The sequence below is a fragment of the Coregonus lavaretus genome, assembly GCF_964263955.1.
Source record: "Coregonus lavaretus genome assembly, chromosome: 3".
Lineage (NCBI taxonomy): Eukaryota > Metazoa > Chordata > Actinopteri > Salmoniformes > Salmonidae > Coregonus > Coregonus lavaretus.
Genome location: NC_139990.1, coordinates 70189680 through 70203031, shown reverse-complemented (window position 1 = coordinate 70203031; position 13352 = coordinate 70189680). Strand labels below are relative to the sequence as shown.

General features: G+C 44.3%; 1 protein-coding gene across 1 annotated transcript in view; it reads right to left on the bottom strand.

The window, feature by feature from the left end:
* The window catches only part of LOC311118197 (zinc finger protein 407-like), a gene marked incomplete at its 3' end in the record, with an annotated part of 132749 nt that overhangs the window by 15604 nt on the left and 103793 nt on the right, over positions 1-13352 (bottom strand). Inside the window, exon 5 of the mRNA XM_084157601.1 lies at positions 6192-6358. Coding sequence (XP_084013727.1) covers positions 6192-6358 — 167 coding nt within the window. The remainder of the gene's footprint in view (positions 1-6191; positions 6359-13352) is intronic.

The following is a 13352-nucleotide window of genomic DNA, read 5'->3' as shown; positions in this document are numbered from 1 at the left end:
ACAATGTGATTTTCTGGATTTTTGTTTTAGATTCCGTCTCTCACAGTTGAAGTGTACCTATGATAAAAAATTACAGACCTCTACATGCTTTGTAAGTAGGAAAACCTGCAAAATCGGCAGTGTATCAAATACTTGTTCTCCCCACTGTATTTTTTTTATACCTACAGGGATCCTAAAATTCTAAATCAAATGGCTAAATTATACATTTTATGACCATCTTAAAACAATTCCATATGTTAGGCGACAGATAGCCTAGCAGTTAGAGCGTTGGGCCAGTAACCGAAAAGTTGCTGGTTCAAAAACCCGAGCTGTCAAGGTGAAAAATTTGCAGATGTGTCCTTGAGCAAGACACTGAACCTTTAATTTGCTCCAGGGGCGCCGTACTACTATGGCTGCACCTATCCGGTGTATGTGATAAAACATCTTATTTTTTAGCTTAGTAGATATAGCGATCTAAGGGCTTAGTATGGTGCTGTGTCTCAGCGCTAGCCTGTTGCTGCCCATTGTTAATTACACCAGCTCCACTCAGCAGGGGAGAGCTCTGATTAGTCTGCAGAGCTCTGGCCTGTCTGCCTCCAGGACAGAAGGCACATGCTGTAGCTACCCACATGAAAAAAAGACTACAGTTGACTATATAGTTCTGTAGTATAATATAGTAAATACTGCAGTATTATCAGCAAAAAAACACAGTAGTAAATACTTCAGTAATGTCCGCAAAAAAGTATTTTTTCATGTGGGTACAGTAGCACACACACACACATACATACATAGGCATGCATCCACGCACGCAGACAGACACACACACGGACACATGCAGCACATGCACGCTAGAGCGAACCCATGCACACAAGAGCACACGCAAGCACACACACACACACACACACACACACACACACACACACACACACACTATCACTGTCACGTAACTGCTCGTCTCAATCCCAGAGTTTGAACTTCCACTGTGCATTGATAATGCATCGAGGTGACAACTTCATGCAGAGGGAAAGCAGTGTTTTTCACTTCGGATAACAGCTTTCATTGAATCCACAGAGAGAGAGGAGCCTCCTATTACCCGTATTACACCCATTTAAACCCACTCGACTGTGAGGAGTGTTCTAATGCAGTGCCACTTAAGAAGAGAAAAACACCAATCTTAAATAGGTGCTTTTTCCTTAGCTTTAGAGGATTCCTATTTGTTCATTCTGGAATTATAAAATCTTTTGGTTTTTAAAAATGCAGTTCTTCCTCTCTTTCTCCTTGTCGGCATTGAAACCTTCAGGACAACATTAGGGGAACGTTAGGGGAACGTTAAGAGAATATTAGGAGAATGTTAGCAGACTGTTAGGGGAGCGTTAGATCTGCCTCCTCCTCAGTTCCGATCAGAATAACAGCCCCCTCTTCCCCTTTTCCCCTCACCCCCTGATTCCACCCGTCGCCCTTCCATCTCTCATTATGCCCCATGCTACAAGACCCCACCACGGAAAAATCCATAGCCATCGATTCCCGCGCCCAGTTGCGGTCGCCACAATTATTCTGGAGGAGGAAACGCTGGCGATAAATTACATGTGTGCTTTTCATCTGCCGTTCGATGGCGGTGAGCCCTCTGATGGCCGAGGGGAGAACGGGGTTGGTGGGGGACGGGGCAGTGACGGGGCCCTTTCAACACCAGGGGCTCCAGCAGGCTAAAGATACTGAGCACTGGGCTCCTACACACACACACACACACACACACACACACACACACACACACACACACACACACACACACACACACACACACACTCGCAACTCGCTCATGGAGACTCACACAGAACATAACACAGATCAGACAAACACACACTCACACACAAAACGCACCCCAGATTACATACAGTCACTCACAGTGGCCAGTTAAAGCTCATCTCTCGTGTACGCTCATAGAACATTTGATCAGTGCAATACTATTCTTTGTTCTTATTCTTCTGGTACTCCCTCTACCCCTAACAAAATAAATCCACTTATTGCAAGACTTATTAAAAGTACTTTGAAGTCAAAATATCCCACCTCTATTTGCACGTGTGTGTGTGTGCGTTTTTGAATCCCATACGCTGCTACTGTTTATTACCTATCCTGTTGCCTAGTCACTTTATTCCTAGTTATATGTACTGCACATATTACCTCGTACCCCTGCACATCGACTCGATACTGATACTCTACACCTGTTGTTTACGAAGCATGTGACAAATAAAATGTGATTTGATATATGTGTGTGTGTGTGCCCGACACCTATATCTGTGTTTTAAATAACCCCGGAGGAGTCTGCATGCAGCTATAATTGCCTCCCTCATTAGTTATGTTTTAGCAGGGTTGTGGATGGGAGGGCAATTAATTTTACAGCTTAATTTTTGACACAGAATCCGCTCGCTGTATTGATGTGCTCGCCATTTTGGGCCTCATTTCTCAGGGAAATTAATTGACAAAGTGCAAAGATTTATCAGCATATCGCCAGATTAAGCGACAAACTGAGGCAATGAGGAAATCAATTGTGGCCCTGTCGCGGCGACGGCACTGACGGTCCCTCTGCGGAGGGGCTGGGGAAAAGGCTGGGGCGGGTTGGGACATGTTTGATTTATTTATTTATTTGAGTCGCTCATTCATCAGCCGTTACAAATGACCCTGGCGGCTGATGCTACCTCCCCTCCTCCTAACCCCCCCCCCCCCCACCCTCTCCTCCTCCTCTTCCTCCCCAGCTCAGACATTGGGGGTGTGAGGAGAGTGATTAACATAGAAAACACACAAATCAGCCCCAGAACAATGAATCCATTTGGAGACATGATTGCAGGCCCAGGAGCGGGAGGTGTTCACACACAGAGGAAAAGTAGGAAGTCCCTCACTAGGGCTGCTCATGTCACAGTCACAGTCAGAGAAATGGTAGCAGCACAAGTGTTTTATAGAGTTTAATTGTCTCGTCACAACGAACACATAAAAATAGGACTGAGAACATACACTATATAAAGACAGAATTCCATTTCTCAAACACTGTTTGCACAACAGCTTTATACATAATAGTGTAGCTAACTACTATTCAAACACCTTAATTGTTGCGCTATATTATCTTGGGCCCTACATTATCTTGGGTATTTATGCTGACACACACACTCAAACGTAGGCACACGCTACTTTCCTCAACACCCCCCACCAGTGGACCGATCTATCCCCATCCTGCCCGCTACACACATAACCCACCCCAGACACGTAACAGAGATCTCCCCAATTACTAACAGCTATATGTCACCGAGAGTGATTAGTTCAACTTTTAGTTTCCTACTTATTTTATTAGTATTGCAGCTTACCCTTGTGAAGGAGCGCATTTATAACGTTCAAACAGATCACACACGCCGATCATATTTTAGAGTGTGTCAGCCCGCCAGTGTGCTGGAATGGGATTGCAATGATACGGCAATGTCTGCTGCTGTCACCCCCCGTCTGCCCATTAATAGAAGTGTTGCATCATGGAGCTGTAAATTGAGTTAGCTTTTTGGGTGTCACTAATCAGGGCCATGAGTCACTCTCAGTCGTCTCTCTCTCTCTCTCTCTCTAGCTCTCTCTCTCTAGCTCTCTCTCTCTCTCTCTCTCTCTCTCTCTCTCTCTCTCTCTCTCTCTCTCTCTCTCTCTCTCTCTCTCTCTCTCTCTCTCTCTCTCTCTCTCTCTCTCCTCTCTCTCTCTCTCTCTCTCTCTCTCTCTCTCTCTCTCTCTCTCTCTCTCTCTCTCTCTCTCTCTCTCTCTCTCTCTCTCTCTCTCTCTCTCTAGCTCTCTCTCTCTCAGCCTCTCCTTCACTCTCTCCCTCTCCATCTCTACCTCCCTCCTCCCTCCCTCCCCCTCTCTCTTCCCCTACCCTCCCTGTCTCAGCAAGTGACACCTAGGTGCTTGGAGCAGAGTGACGGTCGGCCCCGCCTGACGGCGAACGACGGTTCTCGGGGAAACAAATGAAAATAAAAAGGTATAATTATGTCGGCCGTGCCTTGCCGTTACATCACTGTTCCAACACATTTATAATAACATCAAAGCCCCTGTGAGAGGGGCCCGCATGACGGATGGACTGTTCTCCTGCTAGCGCTCACTCAGCCTGTCATACCAAGACCAGCCCCCTGCCTGCCGGCCTGCCTTCCGCTAGCTTTTGTCATTGACTTAAAAGGGGGGTCAAGGAGCAGACTGTAGGATATGACTGATTGACTGACGGACTGACACCTAAGGAAAACAGTCTGGCCACACCAAACAGGCACTTTGTTAATTTCTGACTGATTCTTACTCTCAGTATATATATATATACAGTGGGGAAAAAAAGTATTTAGTCAGCCACCAATTGTGCAAGTTCTCCCACTTAAAAAGATGAGAGAGGCCTGTAATTTTCATCATAGGTACATGTCAACTATGACAGACAAAATGAGAAAAAAAAATCCAGAAAATCACATTGTAGGATTTTTAATGAATTTATTGGCATATGATGGTGGAAAATAAGTATTTGGTCAATAACAAAAGTTTCTCAATACTTTGTTATATACCCTTTGTTGGCAATGACACAGGTCAAACGTTTTCTGTAAGTCTTCACAAGGTTTTCACACACTGTTGCTGGTATTTTGGCCCATTCCTCCATGCAGATCTCCTCTAGAGCAGTGATGTTTTGGGGCTGTCGCTGGGCAACACAGACTTTCAACTCCCTCCAAAGATTTTCTATGGGGTTGAGATCTGGAGACTGGCTAGGCCACTCCAGGACCTTGAAATGCTTCTTACGAAGCCACTCCTTCGTTGCCCGGGCGGTGTGTTTGGGATCATTGTCATGCTGAAAGACCCAGCCACGTTTCATCTTCAATGCCCTTGCTGATGGAAGGAGGGTTTCACTCAAAATCTCACAATACATGGCCCCATTCATTCTTTCCTTTACACGGATCAGTCGTCCTGGTCCCTTTGCAGAAAAACAGCCCCAAAGCATGATGTTTCCAACCCCATGCTTCACAGTAGGTATGGTGTTCTTTGGATGCAACTCAGCATTCTTTGTCCTCCAAACATGACGAGTTGAGTTTTTACCAAAAAGTTATATTTTGGTTTCATCTGACCATATGACATTCTCCCAATCCTCTTCTGGATCATCCAAATGCACTTCAGACGGGCCTGGACATGTACTGGCTTAAGCAGGGGGACACGTCTCGCACTGCAGGATTTGAGTCCCTGGCGGCGTAGTGTGTTACTGATGGTTGGCTTTGTTACTTTGGTCCCAGCTCTCTGCAGGTCATTCACTAGGTCCCCCCGTGTGGTTCTGGGATTTTTGCTCACCGTTCTTGTGATCATTTTGACCCCACGGGGTGAGATCTTGCGTGGAGCCCCAGATCGAGGGAGATTATCAGTGGTCTTGTATGTCTTCCATTTCCTAATAATTGCTCCCACAGTTGATTTCTTCAAACCAAGCTGCTTACCTATTGCATATTCAGTCTTCCCAGCCTGGTGCAGGTCTACAATTTTGTTTTTGGTGTCCTTTGACAGCTCTTTGGTCTTGGCCATTGTGAAGTTTGGAGTGTGACTGTTTGAGGTTGTGGACAGGTGTCTTTTATACTGATAACAAGTTCAAACAGGTGCCATTAATACAGGTAGCGAGTGGAGGACAGAGGAGCCTCTTAAAGAAGAAGTTACAGGTCTGTGAGAGCCAGAAATCTTGCTTGTTTGTAGTTGACCAAATGCTTATTTTCCACCATAATTTGCAAATAAATTCATTAAAAATCCTACAATGGGATTTTCTGGATTTTTTTTTCTCAATTTGTCTGTCATAGTTGACATGTACCTATGATGAAAATTACAGGCCTCTCTCATCTTTTTAAGTGGGAGAACTTGCACAATTGGTGGCTGACTAAATACTTTTTTTCCCCACTGTATACTGTAGGTAGGTATCCTGAAAGTGTGTATGGACATGTAGTTATTAACTGAAGGTATTGGTTTGTGTGTATAGTTAACATGAGAGGTGTACACTAGACAATAATGTGACATGTAGTAGTTAGTTATTGACGGTATTGGGTTGCGTCAGATCACAGGTGTGTATATGAGGTGTGTGTGTGTCTAGGAGACATGAGGTGTGTGTGTACAGTACAGTAGACAATGTGTGTGTGCGTGTCTGTGTGTGTGTGTGTATCCGTGTGTGTGTGTGTGTGCGTGTTGCATCTCACCTGTGTGTGTCCTGTAGTGGTCTTTCATGGCAGACAGAGTGAGGAAGGCGTAGTGGCAGGCGGGCCAGGCACACTTATGGGGCTTGTCTCCCGTATGCAGCTTCATGTGGTTGTTCAGAGCCCACTTCTCACTGAACGATCGGTCGCACAGATCACACTCAAACTTCCTACAAGAGAGGGAGGGAGGGAGGGAGGGAGGGAGGGAGGGAGGGAGGGAGGGAGGGAGGGAGGGAGGGAAAAAAGAACAGAGAGTTATTTAGTCCCAAAGCTGAGGTAAAAGGTAGAAACCCAAGCCTGTAAGGTAGGGAAGGGAGGATGCAGGAGAACACACACACACAGTCACACGCACACATATGCACACATATACACACACACACACACACACACACACACACAGGAGAACACAGGCATACACACACAGATTGCTGGGGCTCCTGGCGTGTCATGTCTGTATAAGCAGGCATTGATTTTTCTGTCCGGGACTGCCACCTCCACCATTTATTCTCTGCTTTGCGCCAGGGCCCAGAGGACTGAAGAAATTATGTTACAGTCCACACACACACACACACACACATGCATGCACACAGCGCATGCACACACACACACACACACACACACACACACACACACACAATGGGCCATTGGGGATAATAGAGTTGATCTGTACAGGGGTCTCACACCACTTAGTCAGGGCCAGCTAGACCACACTTTACCTCCTACCATTCCTTTATCCCGCCATCTCCTCTTCTCCGTTATTCCTCTTTTTACTCATCTTTCTTCATGCCATCTCTTAAAACCCTGTTTCCTTTTCTCACGAACCATCTCTCCCTTGTATCTTTCTTTCCCTCTGTTCCTCCACCCTACGTGCCAGTCTTTGTGCGATGACATGAAACACGGTTGATCACAAAGACCTTTTCTCTATAGAGACCAACAGTACATAGGCCTAGATGCTTCCAGTTTAGAATTGGGTGCTCAGTCCCAGATTCATAGCTGTTTTATTAAGCTACAAGCAGCACTCATTAGTAAAAACAATAGAATACCCCGCGGTCAAATTCATCTTTAGGCCGGCATAATAATTTTGCCTTGCTGGAGAATGAAAAATGTGCGCGCCATAAACAAATGAAGTCAGATTTTCGGGAGCATTTGTCTTGTGCCGGGACTCGTGAGAGGAGCGTGTTATTTTAGGGAGGAGGGTGTCTTTAAAGTCTGATAGCGTTGTTTAATGCCTCTGGTATCTGTTTCATAGCACGCCATGTTGACACTCACCTGAACAAATAATGACTTCTAGCACCGTGGAACATGTGTCAAAATCAATAATTCAAACTCATACATTTTCCTTATGGAGAGAGGGGGGAAAGAAGGAGGGGTAGAAAGAGAGAAAGGGGGAGAAAGGGGGCGTAAGAGAGAGCGAGAGAGCGAGAGGGACAGAGAGAGGTGGGGACAAAAGAGAGAGAGTGGGGAGTAAGAGAGAGAGAGAAGAGAGAGAGAGAGGGACACACACGTGATTGCCTTACACATCAATCTACATTCAAAGAGGATGAATCTATCTCGCACACAGAAACGTCTGTGACGTCACACTATCATCTCAGTCTTACGAGACGGCAGCTTCAACAGCATTTACCACGAGCACTCAAACACACATTCTAAAATGGCGTCTTCATTGCCTTGGCCTAATCTCGCAGGCATATTCAAAATCCTCCCGTTCATTTGCTCATGCCGTGATTTGCCAAAGACCTGGCGATAGATATATGTCTGTGTCTGTTTCTCATTCCCTCTCTCTCTCTCGTATTTATGGAACAGCCAGTCCCCCACCGGGGGAGAGGTAAATAAGATGAGTGAAGAGATGCTATATTTTATTGTGAACATTATGCACAACACTCCTGTTTTATGAGCTAAACAGGGCCATTGTTTATCGGGTGCTAGGCCTCGATATGGGCCTCTTTTTCCGCCGGCCTCTTTCTGTGTGTGTCTGTGTGTTTGTGTGTGTGTGTGTGTGTGTGTGTGTGTGTGTGTATCTCTGTGTCAGGCTGAGGCTGAGCTGAGGAGGAATGGTGCTTGCAGTAGACTGATCAGTGGGGGTTTTGTATGGATGAGAGGAGGTTTTGCGTCTGTTTCACCAGATCAGATGGAGCTCTTTGATCTTGTCTCCGCGTGTCAGATCCCGTCACGATCCACAGTCTAGTCCACATACATATGCATACAGCCTACCGCCTCTAAACAGGCAGGAGCCATGCAAAGCAGGCCAGAGACAGAGGGAGGTAGAGAGAGCGAGAGAGAGAGTGGGGGGTGGGGGGGTGGGGGGAAGATTGAAGGGATAAGGTAATCTAGGAACAGAGAGGTATATGAGAGACAGCAACAGAGAGATAGCAATAGGTAGAGATATAGAAATAGGTAGAGAGAGAGAGAGAGAGAGAGAGAGAGAGAGAGAGAGAGAGAGAGAGAGAGAGAGAGAGAGAGAGAGAGAGAGAGAGAGAGACCCAGGGACATGTACTTGTCTGTGGCCACCTAAATGCCAGAATTGGACAAGAACCTGACACACTCAGCACACAGGGGGACAAACATCTACCTGGATGTGACAGCATTCCCACCCCCATATGCCCCCTACACACAACTATGACAAAATAACCAACAAAAACGGGTCACAACTCCTGCAGCTCTGTCGCACGCTGGGTATGTACATAGTCAATGGTAGGCTTCGAGGGGACCTATGGTAGGTACACCTATAGCTCATCTCTTGGCAGTAGTACTGTAGACTACTTTATCACTGACCTCAACCCAGAGTCTCTCAGAGCGTTCACAGTCAGCCCACTGACACCCCTATCAGACCACAGCAAAATCACAGTCTACTTGAACAGAGCAATACTCAAATCATGAGGCATCAAAGCCAAAGGAACTGAATAATATTAAGAAATGCTATAGATGGAAGGAAAGTCATGTCGAAACCTGCCAAAAAACGATTAGGCAACAACAAATTTAATCCCTTTTAGACAACTTCCTGGACAAAACGTTCCACTGTAAAAGTGAAGGTGTAAACTTGGCAGTAGAAAACCTAAACAGTATATTTGACCTCTCAGCTTCCCTATCAAATCTAAAAATCTCTAACAGAAAACCGAAGAAAAGTAACAACAATGACAAATGTTTGGATGAAGAATGCAAAAACCTATGAAAGAAATTGAGAAACCTATCCAACCAAAAACATAGAGACCCAGAAAACCTGAGCCTACTATGGTGAATCACTAAAATGATACAGAAATACACTACGGAAAAAGAAGGAACAGCATGTCAGAAATCAGCTCAATGTAATTGAAGAATCCATAGACTCTAACCATTTCTGGGAAAATTGGAAAACACTAAACAAACAACAACACGAAGAGATATCTATCCAAAACGGAGATGTATGGGTAAACCACCTCTCCAATCTTTTTGGCCCTATAACAAAGACCAAACAGCAAATCTTAGAATCAACTATTAAAGACTACCAGAACCCAATGGATTCTCCAATTATATTGAATGAAATACAGGACAAAATACAAACCCTCCAACCCAAAAAGGCCTGTGGCGTTGATGGTATCCTCAATGAAATGATAAAATATACAGACCACAAACTCCAATTGGCTATACTTAAACTCTTTAATATCATCCTTAGCTCTGGCATCTTCCCCAATATTTGGAAACAAGGACTGATCACCCCAATCCACAAAAGTGGAGACAAATTTAACCCCAATAACTATCGTGGGATATGCGTCAACAGCAACCTTTGGAAAATCCTCTGCTTTATCATTAACAGCAGACTAATTTGTTTCCTCAATGAAAACAATGTACTGAGCAAATATCAAAATGGTTTTTTACCAAATTAACGTACGACAGACCACGTATTCACCCTGCACACCCTAATTGACAAACAAACAAACCAAAACAAAGGCAATGTCTTCTCATGCTTTGTTGATTTCAAAAAAGCTTTTGACTCAATTTGGAATGAGGGTCTGCTATACAAATGGATGGAAAGTGGTGTTGGGGGAAAAACATACACCATTATAAAATCCATGTATACAAACAACAAGTGTGCGGTTACAATTGGCCAAAAACACACATTTCTTTCCACAGGGCAGTGGGGTGAGACAGGGATGCAGTTTAAGCCCCACCCTCTTCAACATATATATAAACGAATTGGCGAGGGCACTAGAACAGTCTGCAGCAACCGGCCTCACCCTACTAGAATCTGATGTCAAATGTCTACTGTTTGCTGATGATCTGGTGCTTCTGTCACCAACCAAGGAGGGCCTACAGCAGCACCTAGATCTTCTGCACAGATTCTGTCAGACCTGGGCCCTGACAGTAAATCTCAGTAAGACAAAACTAATGCTGTTCCAAAAAAGGTCCAGTTGCCAAGACCACAAATACAAATTCCATCTAGACACCGTTGCCCTAGAGCACACAAAAAACTATACATACCTCGGCCTAAACATAACATATCATACGTTTTGTATGATATGATCGTAACATATCATACGTTTTGCTAATTTGTAACATTTAGTACGTTTTGCAAATTCATAACATATTGTACGTTTTGCAAATGTGTAACATATAATATGATTGTAATTAGTAACATATCATACGAAATAAGTGATGGACAGCCACAAATTAATGAACCAAACGAAACGTAACATATCATACTAAATGTCATACTAATATCACACTGCATCGCAGTGCTAGCTGTGCCACTAGAGATCCTGGTTCGAATCCAGGCTCTGTCGTAGCCAGCCGCGACCGGGAGACCCATGGGGCGGCGCATAATTGGCCCAGCATCGTCCAGGGTAGGGGAGGGAATGGCCGGCAGGGATGTAGCTCAGTTGGTAGAGCATGGCGTTTGCAACGCCAGGGTTGTGGGTTCAATTCCCACGGGGGGCCAGTATGAAAAATTAAATAATGTAGCCACTCTGGATAAGAGTGTCTGCTAAATGTTTAAAATGTAAATGTAAATGTAAACATCAGCGCCACAGGTAACTTCCACAAAGCTGTGAACAATCTGAGATACAAGGCAAGAAGGGCCTTCTATGCCATCAAAAGGAACATAAAATTCGACATACCAATTAGGATCTGGCAAAAAATACTTGAATCAGTTATAGAACCCATTGCCCTTTATGGTTGTGAGGTCTGGGGTCCGCTCACCAACCAAGAATTCACAAAATGGGACAAACACCAAATTGAGACTCTGCATGCAGAATCCTGCAAAAATATCCTCTACGAAAAACACCAAATAATGCATTAGGCCGATACCCGCTAATAGAACTTGGAGAAGAGTCCCCTAAGCAAGCTGGACCTGGGGCTCTGTTCACAAACACAAACAGACCCCACAGAGTTCCAGGACAACAACACAATTAGACCCAACCAAATCATGAGAAAACAAAAAGAGAATTACTTGACACATTGGAAAGAATTAACAAAAAAACTGAGCAAACTAGAATGCTATTTGGCCCTAAACAGAGAGTACACAGTGGCAGAATACCTGACCACTGTGACTGACCCAAACTTAAAGAAAGCTTTGACTATGTACAGGCTCAGTGAGCATAGCCTTGCTATTGAGAAAGGCCTCCGTAGGCAGACCTGGCTCTCAAGAGAAGACAGGCTATGTGCACACTGCCGACAAAATGAGGTGGAAACTGAGCTGCACTTCCTAACCTCCTGCCAAATGTATGACCATATTAGAGACCCATATTTCCCTCAGATTACACAGATCCACAAAGAATTCGAATACAAACCCAATTTTAATAAATGCCCTTATCTACTGGGTGAAATGCCACAGTGTGCCATCACAGCAGCAATATGTGTGACCTGTTGCCATAAGAAAAGGGCAACCAGTGAAGAACAAACATCATTGTAAATACAACCCATATTTATGTTTATTTATTTTACAATTTGTACTTTAACTATTTGCACATTGTTACAACACCGTATATATACATAATCTGACATTTGAAATGTCTTTATTCTTTTGGAACTTCTGAGTGTAATGTTTACTGTTAATTTTTATTGTTTATTTCACTTTTGTTTACTATCTACTTCAATTGCTTTGGCAATGTTAAAATATATTTCGTATGCCAATAAAGCCCTTGAATTGAAATTGAATTGAGTGAGAGAGAGAGACAGATAGAGAGAGAGAGAGCGAGAGAGAGAGAGAGAGAGAGAGAGAGAGAGAGAGAGAGAGAGGTGAAAAGAGGATGAGAGAGAGCGAGAGAGAGAGAGAGCGAGAGAGAGAGAGATAGAGAGAGAGAGAGAGAGAGAGAGAGAGGTGAAAAGAGGATGAGAGAGAGGTAAGAAACAGGAGGCCTTTCTATATTTGTTAGATATAATTAGAGTTGTATTTATTTTTGTTGTGATTGCTGCTCATCGGGTTTCTACATCAAGCAAATTAACAGGCACTCCTTAGCTCTCAATTACACATGACGACAAGGAGTGCAATTGTGTTGGTATTCACACACACACAGACACACACACACACAGTCTTGTACAACTAACCTTGTGGGGACACACAAGTCAGTCCCATTCAAAATACTATTTTCTCTAACCCCTAACCCTTACCCTAATCTTAACCTTAACCCTAACCTTAACCCGAAAACCTAACCTTAACCCCAGCCCTAGCTCCTAACCCTAACCCTAAAACTAACCCTAGCTCCTAACCCTAACCCTAATTCTAACCTTAACACTAAAATGCTATTTCTAGGGGGTTTAACAATAGTTGGTCAAATTGTTGTTAGTTTACTATTCTTGTGGGGACTTCTAGTCCCCACAAGTATAGTTAAACACATCCACACACACACACACTCTCCCTCTGTCTCTCTCTTTCCTCTGATCCTGAAGCAACTAAATGATTGGCATCCCATGCAGATTTATTCAAATAGCCAGGTGGGCCTCTTCCCTGTAAGCTCTCGTCTTTATTCCTATACTGTCATTTATTATCATACCTCTCACACATACATTGTGTGGATCTGCAGGATACACTTCCACTGATGGCAAATGAAGCTCATCTGAGACCATCCCATGTGAAGCCTCTCCGCACTACTGCCCCCATGTGGCAAGGTGGTCACTGGGATAGGATTGTGTGTGTGTGTGTGTGAGTCAGTAACTTACTTCCACTAACCTTATTTTACTTACGCGACACAA